This window comes from Culicoides brevitarsis, chromosome 1, assembly GCF_036172545.1.
Source record: "Culicoides brevitarsis isolate CSIRO-B50_1 chromosome 1, AGI_CSIRO_Cbre_v1, whole genome shotgun sequence".
NCBI classification, from domain to species: domain Eukaryota; kingdom Metazoa; phylum Arthropoda; class Insecta; order Diptera; family Ceratopogonidae; genus Culicoides; species Culicoides brevitarsis.
In genome coordinates this window covers 29431169-29446863 of record NC_087085.1, presented here as the reverse complement: position 1 = coordinate 29446863, position 15695 = coordinate 29431169, and the positions used below count along the sequence as shown (strand labels likewise).

Sequence of the window (15695 nt, the reverse complement as noted above, 5' to 3'; positions counted from 1 at the left end):
TTTATTCGCCTTAATTAAGAATTATTATTTTTAAAAATGTTATTAATTAAAAAAATATTTAATTGACTCAAAAATTTTAAAAAGTTTATATATTCAAAAATTTTTAGAAAAATTCTTTAAAATCTACAATTTTGGTAGAATTGAAATGTTAACTCTTAAAAATTTCAAAAATCCAAATTTTATATTTTTTTTACAAAATTAAAAAAATGAGTGTTTTTAATATTATAAAAATTTTTTCTAAAATTTTTAATTTTTTTCTAAATCTGAGAAAAATTCGATTAAAAATTTTCAAATTATTTTTTAATAGTTTCAGCTTATCTCAATCTGGAATCTACAAAATCCCGTTACTACCGACGAAGGAAGAAAGTTTGCGATACATTAATTCACTGCCATTGACTCAATCCCCGGAAGTCTTTGGACTTCATGAAAATGCTGACATTAGCAAAAATAATCAGGAAACTGACTTGGTAAGTCGACTTTCGAGTTTTTAAAATTTAAAAATAATTTTTGTATTTTAGCTCCTCAATGGAATCCTTCAAACGCAAGTTTCGTTCCTGTCCTCGATGAAAATAAGTCTTGACGATAGCGATGCAGTTGATCCTGTCTTCACCTTATGCGAAGAAATCTTGGAAAAACTGCCAGAATCCTTCGATATCGATGCAGTAACAGAAAAATATCCAATTGTCTACACGGATTCGATGAATACTGTCCTTCGGCAGGAACTCATTCGGTATTTTTTGTAATTTTTCATATAAAAATAAATAAATTCTAATTAATTTTCAACATTTTTAGCTTCAACACTCTCATCGAGTACATCCGAAAGTCACTTTTTGATGTCAAACGTGCCGTTCTCGGTCAAATCACGATGATTCCAAGTCTCGAAGCCGTTTACAAATCCATGTCAATTGGAAGAATTCCCGAAGCATGGGCGCGCAAAAGTTATCCGTCGCTCAAGCCACTCGGAAGTTACATCAACGATTTGCTCTGTCGCTTGAATTTCTTCCAGGGCTGGATTGAAGAGGGCGAACCAGCGATTCATTGGATTTCTGGCTTTTATTTTACGCAAAGTTTCCTTACGGCAGTGCTGCAAAATCATTCGCGGAAGAATGAGCTGCCGATCGATCAGTTAAAGATGAAATTTGATTTTACGAGTTTTGGCGTGGAGGAAGTTCAGAAGCCACAGTTTGGAGTTTATGTGAAGGTTTGTGGTTTTTGGAGTTAAATTCGTATTTTTTAGCTTTTTGAGTTTTTTTTAAACAAGTTTGTTAATTTAAAAAAAAAATATTAAATTTACTAACAATTTTTTAATGCAACATTGGATCATCAGAGACAAATGTCTATTAACGAGGATTACAAAACATGGCATGTAAGTAATTTTTAAAATTTTTTCTTCCTATTTTTAATTATTTTTACTTTTTTTAAGTTGATTAGTTTCGCAAAATTTTTAAAATTTAATTAGATAAAAATTTAATTTAATTTTCAATTTTATTTTTAAATTAATTAAAACTATTTTTTTAAATTGTATTTCCGAATATTTAAAAAAAATAAAAATTAATTTTAAAAATTGTTGCCTATTTAAATGTGATTTTTTTCAAAATAAATTTTATTTTATTGATTTTCTAATTTTAATATTTAAGCTAAAATTAATTAATTATTTATTTTTTTTTTCATATTTTTCTTCGATTTTCTTAATATTTTTATTGTAAAAAAAAATGAATTAAATTCTTCAAATTAATTATGTATATTAAGGCCGCTCCAAATGAAACTCAATAGTTTTATCCAATGCCCCATTTTAAATTCGAAAATCCAATGGGGCAAAATAAAAAAAAAGTTAAAAATTTCACTAAAAATGACCGCTTTTCGGTGTATTTTTACAATTTTTCAAGAAATTTTAAAGAAAATTTTTCAATTTTTTATTTGAAAATTTTTTGACATGAATTTTTTTTTAATAATAAAAATTACTGAAATTAATTTAAAAAAAAATTTGACAATTATTTTTTAAGATATTATTTTTTTTTTCAATTTTAGTTAAAATGTTTTTAAATAATACAAACATTTAAAAAAAATTATAAAACCAAAATATTTTTCAAAGAGTTTAAATATTTTTAATTTTTTGAAAAAAAGTATTTCAAAAATTTCAAAAATTTTGGAAAAAATGAATTTAGACGCCTAAAATTATTTTAAAAAGAAATTAAAACTTCAATAAAAAATAATAAATTTATTAAGAATACCTCCTTAATAGTTTAAAAAAAAATTGAAGAAAAAAATTTTTTTTTCAAGAATTAAAATAATTTAATTAAAAAAAATTAAATTTAAATAAAACTAAAAAATTCTTTAAAAATTTAAGAAGAAATCCCTTTAAATTTAAACAAAAATTCAAAAAATAAAAAAAAAAATCGTTGATTTTCATAAAAAAATCGAAAACTTTAGAATAAAAATAATTTTAAATTAAATAACTTTTTTCTTTTTTTTTATTTTAGGGTCTTTACTTAGAAGGCGCTCGTTGGAATCGCGAAACAATGGCTCTCGACGAATCCCATTCACGAGTTCTCTTCGATACCTTACCTGTCATCGGCATGCGACCCGTTCTCGTATCTGAAGACACCAAAACCTCCAAAAAACTCGAATACGATTGTCCCGTATACAAAACGAGCGCACGCAAAGGAGTCCTTTCCACGACAGGACATTCGACAAATTTTGTCATGTTTATCGAGATCAACTCGTTGCAACATCCCTCGCACTGGATTAATAGAGGCACTGCTTGTTTATGTCAATTAGATGACTGAAGAATTTGATTTTCTCTCCCACAAACTCACACAAACACCGGAGTGACCTGAAACACAAAACAAACAAAATTTCCTTTGAATGCACCTCTCTCTCGATTTAAATCAATAAATAAAATTTATTTTTGGGAATGTTTGCAAAAGAGGGACTTTACACAATCTGTTTCCGGATTGTTTGCCCAAACATTTCGGTCCTTTGTGCTGAGAATGTTTTCGACCGAATTCGAATCAAAATAATAACATTTCTCGTTCGTTTCGGAATCGAATGGCATCAAAGACGAGGAAAAATAACAACGGAAGACAAGTTGGCAAAAGTAAATATTATTTACTGCTTTCGTAGAATTCTTTGTGGTTTTAATTAGGGACCAAGTTCAGAGATTTATCGGTTAGACTTTTGTGACATGTCGCTTTCTTTTCTTTCCTTCGTTTCGACGTAAAACCACATTCGGTCCCTTTTGTTTCTTTTGTCGCATGACGTCAAAAATATTTAGAAATTTGTTTCTTTCATTCCGGCTCCAGAGGAGTGTCATTCAATTTAGAATTTAATAAAATTGGGCGTGTTTCCATTTGCATGATAAAGCGTCCCGTTCACTCTCTCTCACACACGTCGATATTGCAAAACTTTATTGAATTTTTGATTATTTCATATTATTAGTTTGATGCGGAGATCGTTCAACCCTCGTTCGAAAAAGTGGTTATCGGTCTGTGTCTTAAGCGAATTTCTTCATCCGTTTTCTTCGTATATTTATGAAACAACATGATGCGACAAGGTGTAAAATACACACAAGAAGAACGGATGTAACAACGAGAGAGGAACCACAAAATTCGACATCCGGCAGGTTTTGCATAAAATTTGAAGCGTAATTTTGCGATTATTTTCTGCTGACGTTTAATCTTTGTTTTTTTTTAAAAGATTGTCTTGTTTTGCGTTGGTGTCTTGTTATTTTTAAAAAGTTTTTTCAAGTAAAAGTTTGTTTTCGCTAAAAATGAATTTTTTTTAAGCAAACGTTTTTTTTTGTGGTTTTCACCTTTTTTGTTAAAAAATTGGAAAAAATAGGTACCACATCTTGGCACAGAATTTTTAATTATTTATGCGAATGTTTTTTATAGAATTTTTTTGAAGGAGTTAAGATTTATTTTTTGTCTTTTTCTTTAAATCTATTTTCTTATTAATTTTCTTGATGTTTTTTTTTTTGTATTTCAAATAATTTTTTAGCGCATTTCGTTAGAAAAAATGCGCTGTTAGTTTTGAAATGTTGTCTATCCGTAACGGTGTCTTCACTTTTTGATGTTGTCGTGTTCAAGGGATTGAATTCAAAGGCGTTTGAATAACTGCGAAATTTTAGAAACACGAAATGCGCTTAAGTTTAAAGTCCTCTGGACGAAAACTTTTCTATACTTTTTTGTTTTTTTTTTTATTTAGGTATTTGTATTTTATTTATATTTCTTATTAAAAAAAAAAATTATTTTATATAAAACCAATTTATTTTTATTATTTTTTTTTAAATTAGACCGCTCCAAATGAAAACCCAAAATAAAGTCCGATGCCCCATTTCAAAAGTCGAAAATCCAATGGGGCAATATAAAAAAAAGTTAAATATTTAACCAAAAATGACCGTTTTTCGGTGTATTTTCATAATTTTTCAAGAAAATTTCCAAAAAATTTTTGAAAAATTTTCAATTTATTTAAATTTTTGTTTTGGAAATCATATTTTATCATGAATTTTCTTCTCTAAAAATCCCGGGCGAAAAGGATAAATCGCACAACTAACATTTTTAACAAACTGAGAAAAATCGATTTAAAGTTTTTTACGGTTTTTGAGCTGTAAAAATTTATTTATAAACTATTTCTTCATTTTCAAGCGCACAAAAGTAAATAATTGGCCACTAAAAACAATTTTTGTGCAGAAAAATTTCTTATCTAATCTCTAAGGGGTAGTTGGAGAAACGGATTTGGAGAAATTTTAAAATTTGACTTGTTAGCAATTTGTATGCAATTGTGCGATTTATCCTTTTCTCCTATTCTTTCTATTGAAGTAAAACTGATATTTTTTCAAAATTTTTGAAAATCTCTCAGTGTATCTTAAAATACTCGTCTTTAAGCATACTTTCCCATTCTTAACACAATTTTGTCAAAAATGTCAGTTGTGAGAAATATCCTTTTCGCCCGGGAAATATTTTTCATAAAACTATTAAATTTTTTTTTCAAAATTTTCTGACAGTTGTTTTTTAAGATTTTTTTTTTCTTTAATTTTTAATATGAAATATTCTGAAATCTATTTTAAATAAGCCAATTTCAACGTAAATAGTAAAAAAAAACATCAAAAATATTATTTAACGCTCTAAAATTAATAAAATTTTGTCATTTAGCATGAAAATAGTATTTCAAAACTTTTTTTTTTATTTTGCCCCCCCCCCCATTTTATTTTAAAAAATTTTGGACTTTATTTTTATTTGGAGCGGCCTTATTTTAATTTAATTTTTGTATATTTTAAGTTGTCTATGAATTTAAATTAATTTTTAATATTCAATATTCCTTTCAGGGTCGAAAAAACTTTCGACTTTTACTTTTGACTTTTTACTTTTCAAGGCTTAATCTTGGACTTCAGAATAAGAAGTTAAAATAAGTTGGCTTTTTCTTTTGTAAAAGTCATTAAGTCAATTTACTTTTGACTTTTTCTTTGTATTAAGTAAACTTTTTCAAAAGAAAAAGCTTTTGACTTTTGCTTGAGAAAAAGCTAAAAGTCAATTATTTAAGTTGACTTAAACTTAAGCTCAAGCAAAAGATTAAGTCAAAAGTTTTATCAGTTTCAAGCTTAAAAGTCATATTTTTGTGATTGCTAAAACAAAAAATTTTTTTAGAAATTCAATTTTTTTTTGAAAAAAAAAATATCATTTTTGAAAATTTTTAATTTTGAAAAATATTTTTGGATTTTAAATTAGGCGAATAAATTTAATATATCTATTTTTGTCCCCCCCCTTTTTGTCGAAAAAATGAAAGGGGGAAAAATAAAAATTAAATAGAAATATTTTTGACATTTTTTTGAATGTTTATATTGAAAAATCATGAAAAAAACTGTTTACTGTTCAACTGTTTTAAAAAAATCATACAAAAAACCAAAGAAATTCGCTTCATTAAACCATTTTATAGTAAAATTTTGAAAAACAATTTTTTGAAAGTCACGTGACCAAATTTTTTTTTTTTAGTTTTTACTTTGGTAGATTTTGTTTGATTTTTCTTCATTTTCAAGTTCAAATTTAAAAAAAAATATAAACTAAAATAATTATAAACTAATCAACGTTTAACGTCTAAAAACTACTAACAAAAAATTCAAAAATATTTATTTTTTTATTCCCCCCCCCCTCGTGAAAATCATCATGGGACAAAAAATGAAAATATTAAATTTATTCGCCTTTCTACAAATAATTTATTTTTGGTCGTTTTCAACTGTTTTTGAGATTCTGAAGCATTTTTTCTCCATAAATATTTACTTTTTTATAATTTTTTAACTGGATTGATTTTGACCAATAACAACTTTCATACCAAGCATACATAATATTGTACAAAAAATATTTTAATGCAAAACTCAAAAATTAAATTGATACCATTGCGAGTCAAATTATGTACGATGAGCCTTTTTATAATTTTTATTCAACATAAAAAATATGAAAATATAGTTTTTATTTTTCAAAAAATATAAAATTTGAAAAATCACATTTTTAGCTCATCAATCTATTAAGCCATTAAAAATGTTGACTTAAGTCAAAGTAAAAGCTTTTTCGTTATTGACTTTTTGCTTTTACTTAAGCAAAAGTAAATCACTTTTTTGAGCTTTTACTTTTGACTTTAAGTCAAAAGTCAACTACTTTTGACTTTTTCTTAAGCAAAAGTAAAAAGTCAATACTTTCATAAAAAGTCACAAAAAAGTTTTTCGACCCTGATTCCTTTTTTGATTTCTCAATTAAATTGTAAAGAACTTGAAATTGTGATTTATTATATATTAAATTAAACTTAAATTATTAATAACTAATAAATTTATAATTAAATTTTAGAAATGAAAGAAATTTAAAGTTGAAACGTCAAAATGTAAAATTTTTGACGAAAAATAATTTTCACTTTAAAAAATCAAAATATTTCTATCTACAAATTGTTCCTTCATTACAAAGCAAAATATGCCTTTTATCAAAATTCGTACACTCTTCCTTCCTTCTACATCTTCCTTTTATTACTCCAACTATTTAACAAATTTCTCCTCTTTTCAAAGCCGAGTCTTCATTAAAAACGGGTGCATCAACTTCATTCTCAAAAACAACAGAATTGATCCAATTAAAGTGTTTCGAAACATCTACAGCTCTCGTGAAGGTACAATCATCACTTTTGATTGCCAAGCCTTCGACAAGTGTTTGTAACTGATTTGTAGGAAAATATTCCTTGACAATTGGAGAACTACTTGGAACGTAACATAAACCAGGAATATGGTAAAAATCACTTTTGTAACAAAGCTGATTAGATTCAAGACAATATATAGTTGAAATGTTTCGATATTTAGAATCAAAGTTTGGTCTATTGATGTAAGTTTCTTGTTGAAAAGTTGGTGCAATGATTTCGAATGAATTTTCGCTAAGACAAGATGGATGATCAGCTTGACACCATCTGATGCGATTATGAAGTTTAATGAGAGCAACATCGTTTTCCAATTTGCCTTCAGAATATTTGGGATGGTTGATGATTTTCTCGATCATTATCTGGCTTTGGTTTGACTGAAGTTGAACTCGATCTGGTTTCGTTGAAAGTTTTTGAAGGCTTGAAGCTGTCGTTATCAAATATTGATCCGAGATTATCGTAGCTGTAGCAACTTGGTCATTGGAAGAACTTAAAAGAGGTTTTTGTGGGTCAAAATTGTTTCCGATTCGATTCACGATCTGTCGATACTCCATATATTGTTGAGAACACTTTAATGGATCACTTTCAACTTCAGGAACAAATTTTTTGATCCATTCCATATAGGCAGATACTCTTGTATAAACTGCAGGTGAGTCAAAACCACATACTTTACCAAAGGCTGTAACTCCAACCAGAAAAGGAACTTTCAAGTCGTAATTCAGCAACTTCATCTCCAACGGACCTCCTGAATCACCGTCGCACGTATCCATCTGGTGACCTGTTTTATCGTTTGCACAAAGATGAATCCTGCCATCTAATCCGTTTCTCAACTTCCGATCATCATCATAATAGCTCTGACATTCGTCTTTACCAACTTCGGTGACAACAACTTTGATCAGAACCGGCGAAATAGGTCCCATGAACTCCGTTTGACCATAACCGCAAGCTTCGAGCTCAACATCTCGTGGCAGCTCAAACTTGTCCCACAAACAAGCTGGCATCACGAAATTTGTGATGTTAACTCTTCGATCGAGTTTGATGAGGGCAATATCGTGATATCGCAATTTGAAATCCGGATGTCGAATGATCGAGTGAACTTTGAACTGTTGAGCGTCCGTGTCTTCGTGATCTGATTCAATGTTCAAATCTCCGAGACGAACGACATCCGGTGCCTGCTTTTCACGGTTCATCGTACAATGAGATGCTGTCAAAATCACATCTTCCGTGATGAGAGATCCTCCGCATCCCCATTTGATTGAATTTGTGTCAGGATCTGTCCAACCAATCGCAGCTGCGTGTGGAAATTCGTGTTTCGTTGCGGGAACACCTTCGAAGCCAGATGTAAAATGGTGGTATTCAAAGTGTGGGAAGTTGGTGAGACAATCTTTCAATGAACTCCAAGCTTTCGTTTCAGGTTCTTCACAACTTTCCAAAATTTCTTTTTGTTCAAAAATAGGAAATGGAACGAAAAGCGAGGAAGGTCCTCCCCAAGGTTCTTCCCAATTCCTTTTTTGGAAATCTCCAACAATTTTTGTCAAACATTCAATATCATCTTCCAAGTCATCGTCAATCAACTTTTCGCAATTAATCTTACAGATTCCTCCTTTTCCAATCTCTGAACACCAATATTTCGAATTTATTTGAAAAATTCCATAGTTTGGATAAGAACTGACGAAACTATTTTTCTCTTGCGGCGGATGATACACAACTCGATTTGTCTCAAAAACAGATTTTTCAGCGATGGTTGAAATTTTGTTGGCAGTTTCTCCCGTGAAATTAAATTTTTCGGTAAGTTCTTTGATAAAATCACATCTGTTGAAGTTTCTTGCGTTTGTAAAGTACAAAGTTGTTAAAAGGAGAATTAATGTCTTCATCTTTTGCGTTTACTAGATAGACTGAGACGATACTTGCATGAGAACATGTAAAGTTATTAAACTTTAGATGAATGATAACAGGTTTTGTTGGTATACAATGTTGCAAAAGTTCAAGATCATTGTACTGATGAGTATTTGCCTGCTTTTTATTTGTAAATATTGATTACGAAGCATTTTATGGACTAAAAATGAGTGCAAATATAATTTTATTAATTTTCTTTTTTTTAATTTTTATTAATATTATTTAATTAAATAAGATAATTTTTTAATGTTTTTGAAAAATTAAAAAAAATTCACAAAATTAAAAAAAAAATTACTTTAAAAAATTTTAAAATTTAAAAAATTAAAAACTTAAAAAAAATTCAAAACTTTTATTTTTAAATAAATTTTAAAACATAAAAAATATCAAAAATTTTAATTATTTAAATACCTAATCTGATATTGTTATTTTATTTTATCTATTTTTTTTTTAAATTTAAAAAAATCAATTAAAAAAATTAATTAATTTAAGAAATAAAAAAAATATATTTTATATAAAACCAATTAATTTTTTAATTATTTATTTTTCTGTTTTAAACCTCTTATAAAAAAAAGTTAATTATTTAATATTTTTTTATTTTTTCATGACAAGATATTTCTTTAAATTATTTTAAAAAGTTAACTTTTTAAAATGTTTAATAACAATTGTTTATTAAAAAATTTATTTATTAAAAAAATTTTTGTGCCAAATGCTTTAAAGGAAAATTTTATATTTTTTGTCAAATAATCATTTTTTTATTTATTTTAAATTATTATTATTATTTTTTTGTGAATTTTTAACAAGCAGAATTCAGACTTAAGATTGTAAAAAAAAAAATTTAAAAGTATGAAAATTAAATTTTGAAATTTTTATTATAATTTTAATAAAATTTGGAAAAACTCAAAACTTTTGGAAAATGAAAAATATTTCATTAAAAAATTTTCAAATTTTAGTTCAAAACAAGACTTTATAAAAATTTAAATTTTAATAAATTTTAAATGATTTCATTTTTATTATTTTTTAATAATAATAATAATATATGTTTTATTTGCTTTGTTTTTCATATTTACATAAGTATTTACAATGTAATTTTCTTTGAGAGACCTATTTTTTAAAATATCAAGACTTTATAAAAATTTAAATTTTAATAAATTTTAAATGATTTCATTTTTATTATTTTTTAATTTTTGTCATCTTACAATACATATTCTTAATGAATTTTTATCAAAAGCTTTTTTTTATTATTTGGTTTGAAAAATTATCTTTTCTCAAAAATTTATAAATTTTTAAAATAAAATTTAAAAAAAAATTATATTAAAAAAAATATTTTAAAAATATATTAAAAAAAATATTATTTTAATAATTTAATATTTCAAAATAATTTATTTAAAAAAATTATTTATTTAAATAAAAAAAACTCACCAATTTTTTTTTTATTAAATTTTCAACTAACAAAAAATAAAATTTAAAAAAATACGCTTTAATATTTACGCTCTTTTCCTGCTACCAATCACTTTTCTCGTTACTTTGCACTTCTCCAAAGTTATCATGCATAAAATAATGATAATATTTGTCTACAACACACAAAAAACGAGCATCGCCATAATATATGTGACCTTTTTACGTATTTATTTATATTTCACTTGCTCCAAAGTATTTCTTAGCTTACGGTAAATATGTGGCATCTCCGAAAAACTTTTCGATATTTAAACAGCGTCTTATTAGAAAATGTTCACTCTTTTTTTTCTACCTTCCTGTTTTACTTAACTTACCTCGTTGCTCGGTTGTGTGGAAGCATTTTATTATTAATATTTATTTTTGTGATGTCTTGTCGGTCTTTCGTGCTTTTTACCGAGTACCTCACATGCAACGCAATGAATTTAATAAATTTTTCGTACATTTTCCGATGATGATGGGGCGGAGGATGTTCATTCAGTCGTCGAACAACAACAAGTGAAAAACATCGGTTGCCCTGCTCTCCATATGTAGAGTCACTTCAATTCCGTAATAAGCAGATGTCTGCCTTTTACTGCGTATTTTTACGCATATGAGGCATGTCGAAAATGAAATTTCATATGGAAATTTTTTTGAAAGGTAGTTGATTGAGCAATTTCGTTACTTGGAACGAAAAATATTTTTTAGCAACGAGAAATATCTGTCAATTTTTTTTTTATTTTATTTCACTTCATTTTATTAAAATTTGATAAAAATCAATTTTTCATCATTAGCTTCAAGTTTCAACTTTAAGTCTTTAAAAATTTAAAGAAATTGAATTTTTTCAACTTTTTGCATGAAAAATTCTTGCGTAGGTGAAAAATATTCCATTTTTTTATTACGACTCAAATATCACTTCATAAATTTTAAAATAATCATAAAACAATGCCTTACAGCAGCCGTAACTTCCTGTCGTCGCTTCCTTTGTTCATGCTTTAAAAATACCTTTACTTCGATATATGCGCGCCGAAGAACAAAGGTAATGCAAATATAATAAAATAATAACAATAATTGAAGAAAATAAAAATAAAATGAATCAAATGCGCGCGCGAATGAATTTTGAATCACATTTTTCCATTCGGTACTCGGAAAAATTCTTCGTCGCTCGTCATATGATAATAAAAAAAATTGAAAATGGAAAAATAATTTTTCTCCATAATAAATTTTTACCCATACGAGATGAGAAGTTAGTCTCTCATGCCAAGTTAAGTCAAGTATATGGCTGGGTTTATGGATTTTTGCCATGTGTTAAAATTCAATCAATTTTTAAACCGTAAAAAAATTTAATATGTGAGGAATTTCGTCTGAAATGAATGTTTATTTATTAAAAAGCACGAAGGATTTTGTTACTTTGCAAGAGTGACGTAAAAAAAAATCAATCAACGAGCAGTAAATGCATAAATTATTAGCTTTTAATTTTCGGAGGAATTTTATTTTGATGAATCGAATAAATTGGTTTTATTAAAAAAGAATTTAGGTGATTTAAGTAATAAAAAAAATAATATTAAAAAAATTAAATGGAATTTAAAATAAAATTCAAAAATATGTAATTAAATAAAAAAAATTAAATTTAATTAAATTAAAATAAAAATTTAAGAAAACAAAAAAATTTCTTCTAAAAAAAATATTAATATCTTCGAATATCTTTCAATTTTTATTTTTAATTTTTCATTTATTTTAAAATTGAAGAAATAAAATTTTCTTCTTTTTCCTTGCCTTTATTGATAATAATTTTTTCTACAATTAAAATAATAAAATTAAAAAAAAAAAATTAAAAAAATGACAATTTATTTTTACAGTTAAATTTTAATTAAAAAAAACATTGAAAATTTAGTAAAAAAAAAGCTAAAAATATCGTGAAAATCGACCACTTTTACCAAAATTTGGTAATTTTTTAAATAAAATTAAATTAAAGACAATAGTGCATAGTACATCGTGGCTTTCCACTTATATCACAAGCACACCTAATTGAAAAAAAAAATGTTAGATACCTTAATCATATTGAAGTACATTTAATTAAAACCTACATGTTGCATTTTTTTTGGTACACTTCGCCTGGAGTGCAACGTTCGTCATCTTTTTCTTCTGTTTGTCGAGAAATGTCAGTTTAAATTATGTGAATAAAATAATTTTAATTTTTTTAAATTTCGCTTTTACCTTCTGCTGTTGATCCCATAGCCAATAATGCTAACACGACAAAAACAATGTACCAAAAAAACTTCATGGTGGAATTTAGATATTTTAACTGGAATACTTTTGAATGTTGACTGAAGTCATGAGTTAGTTTTTTTTTTATTTATATACAATTTTTATTTTCAAGTTGACTTTGTATTTAAAATAATGTAAAATAAATGATAATATTCATTAGATAAGTTTTTAGTAGATAGTTTTTGTTCTACTATTTATTTATTTTAAATAATTTTTTTTCTACGAACCTTGTGCATTAATTATTTATTATTAATTTTTTTTCTGAGTCTATTTAGGTTTTAGATTTTATTGAATTTAAAAAAAAATTAAAAATTTAGTTTATGAGAAACAAAAATAAGTTTTTATTTAAAATTTTTAATCTTGAAAAGAAACAAATTCAAAAAAATATTTTTTTTAATCTCAATTTATTTTAAAAATTTAATAAAATTTAATTTTTATATGAAAAAAATTGAGATAAAAGTCCAATTAATTTTTAAAAATTTTAATTTTTTAAGATGTTTGAACAAAGTATGAACTATTTAACTTTTTATCTATTTTGTTAGATTAATTCTTTTTTTAGATATTTAAAGGACAAAAAAATTAAAAAAAAAATAGAGCGGTCTTATTTTTTAATCAAACTAAAATGGATGCAACATTTTGTCCAAAAATAAAATTATAAAAAATATTAGATTAAAAATTAAATTAAATAAAATAATTTTTTTTATAATTTTTCCTATAAAAATCCCTTTGAAAAAGAAAATTTCTCAATTCAAAAATGGGTTTCAAATTTAAAAACTTAAAAAATATTTAATAAAATATTAATTAAAGGTATAAATTATTTTAAAAAAATTAAATCAAGAAATTTTTTCTTATCAATGTTTTTCAAGACTCAAGAAGAATATCTATGAAGAAAAATTGAAAAATAAAAAAAAATGTAAAAAAAATATTATTTAGTTTTTTTTTAAACTTTTCTATATTTTTGAATATTTTTCTAGAAATATCCTTGACCTCCTTGAAAAAAAAAATTTAAAAAATCCTTGAAAAATTATCCAACTTTTCAATAAAAAACTCACTTAACTTCTCATAAACAACTTTCTTTACCTTTTTTTTCTCCAGAACCGTTCCTTATGCATTATTGCCCATCAAGAAACTCCAAAGAAAATTATTATTATTATTATTTAAATATGTTAAATAAAGTGCTTGACACATTTTATGAAGCCACTACGAACGTTCACGATGCAAGAGTTAGTTTAGCAAAATGACACATTTTATATTAGAACCCATAAAGTAAGTATCAAGTTACACACGTTGGAAGTGAAGAGGGAATTAGATGTGACATCGTTACATTTAACTTCCATTCAGAGATCTCTTCGAGTATTTTCCTTTATCATTTTCTTCTTCTTTCCTCGCAAATACTGCATCTTTGGAATCGGAAAAGGAGATAAAATAAAAATACTTCCCCTTTTTATCTTCTACAAAAAAAAAGTCGAGTGAGGCAAAAAAAAGAAATTTCACATAAAAGACCAAGAAGCGATACCGTTTTCAATAATATATGAATTAGAAAATAGAGTTGAAGCATGAATTGAATGGCAAAGTGCTATTGAGAATTTTAATGTCAAAATTTATTTTATGGTTGTCGTTTATTTTTTTATATTTTTTGCAGCCTTTTGCTTGTTTGGACGCAATAATGAGCACGATGCGTGAAGATAAAACGAGAAAAAAGGTAAGAAAAATAATGATCTTCGGAGTTCAATAAAAGTTTCCGAGGGTTGTCTCGGGGGAACTGCGTGCCATCGGTATTAATTGAAAGAAAATGTCCGTTAAACACCTTTTTAATGAAACTCGTTCACGAAAAGAACATCAAATCGTGTGACAAAAAAAATTTTTTTTCCTGTTTTGTTTGAACATGAGACAAAAACACACAGAATATGTCAAATAACTGAATAAAAAAAGAGAAAAATAACAAGACACGAGGGAATGACGAGAAAAACAAAGAAAAAAAAAACGAGAAGAAAGTGAGAACATTAATTATGTATGTAACATCACACTTTTAACACCTTTTTTCCACGAGGAGTTTTTTCTTTGTTTGTCATTTTTTTTTTGCGTTTCTTTGAAGTCGCAGAAAATTAACATTTTTATATAGAATCACATTGAAGTTACTTTTTGTTTGTTTAAAAAAAATTTTTTTTTACTATTTTCACGTTCTTAATAGTTTTTTTCAAACTAATTTTTTGACTTAAATGCTTTTTTAATTAATTTACTAAAGAAAATAGTAATTAAATGCACTCGAATAATTTGCGAAAAAATATAAATAAATTTTATTCGTAGTAAAAATTAAAACAACCCACGATTTAATTGCCCATTACAAATCAACATTATTCAGTCATGAATCTTCGCAAGTAACCTACTACCTTTTTTAATTACGTTCATTTAATTTTTGTGTGAGTTTTCAGGCATTTTCATTTGGGTGGATTATTTTTGGCCGAGTAAACAAGGAAAATTTTCACTTTTGGTATTATCACCATAGTTGCTTATCCATGGATTTGGACTTAGTTTTTATCTAAGATTTATTTTTATCTAAGCGCGTTGAAAGGAGTGGAAATAACAATTTTGGTCAAGGTTTCAAGCCACAAAAAAAAATTTTTGATAAAAAAAAATTAATGGAAATTTTAAAAATTAGATATTAAAATAAAAAAAAATATTAAAAATTTAAAAAAAAGATTAAAAATTTAAAAAAAAAGAAAAAAATTAAATAAAATAATGAAATATAAAAAAAACAAAAAAAAATTTAACAAAAACAAAATTAACGAAAAAAAATTTTACTTCCTCAAATAATATTTTTAAGTTTAAAAAAATAATTTCTAAAATAATTTTGACGATTTGAATTAATAAAGCTTTTATTTGTTTCTTTTTAATTCAAAATATTTTTTTATGATATGGAAAATTTCCAAAAA

The 15695-nt window shown here is 25.7% G+C and overlaps 2 protein-coding genes across 2 annotated transcripts in view; one reads left to right on the top strand and one right to left on the bottom strand.

Moving 5' to 3' along the window:
• The window catches only part of LOC134837591 (dynein axonemal heavy chain 3), a 28980-nt gene extending 26194 nt beyond the window's left edge, over positions 1-2786 (top strand). The window contains exons 18-21 of the mRNA XM_063852973.1: positions 308-467; positions 519-730; positions 793-1201; positions 2481-2786. Of these exons, the coding sequence (XP_063709043.1) occupies positions 308-467; positions 519-730; positions 793-1201; positions 2481-2786 (1087 nt within the window). The remainder of the gene's footprint in view (positions 1-307; positions 468-518; positions 731-792; positions 1202-2480) is intronic.
• A 4236-nt stretch (positions 2787-7022) lies between these two features.
• LOC134837589 (ovochymase-2-like) lies at positions 7023-15418 on the bottom strand (the record flags this gene model as incomplete). Its single annotated transcript, XM_063852972.1, has 3 exons — positions 7023-8782; positions 12712-12741; positions 15358-15418. Coding segments are annotated over 3 exons (1851 nt in total), but the record flags the coding sequence as incomplete, so codon positions are not given.
• Positions 15419-15695: the final 277 nt, after the last annotated feature.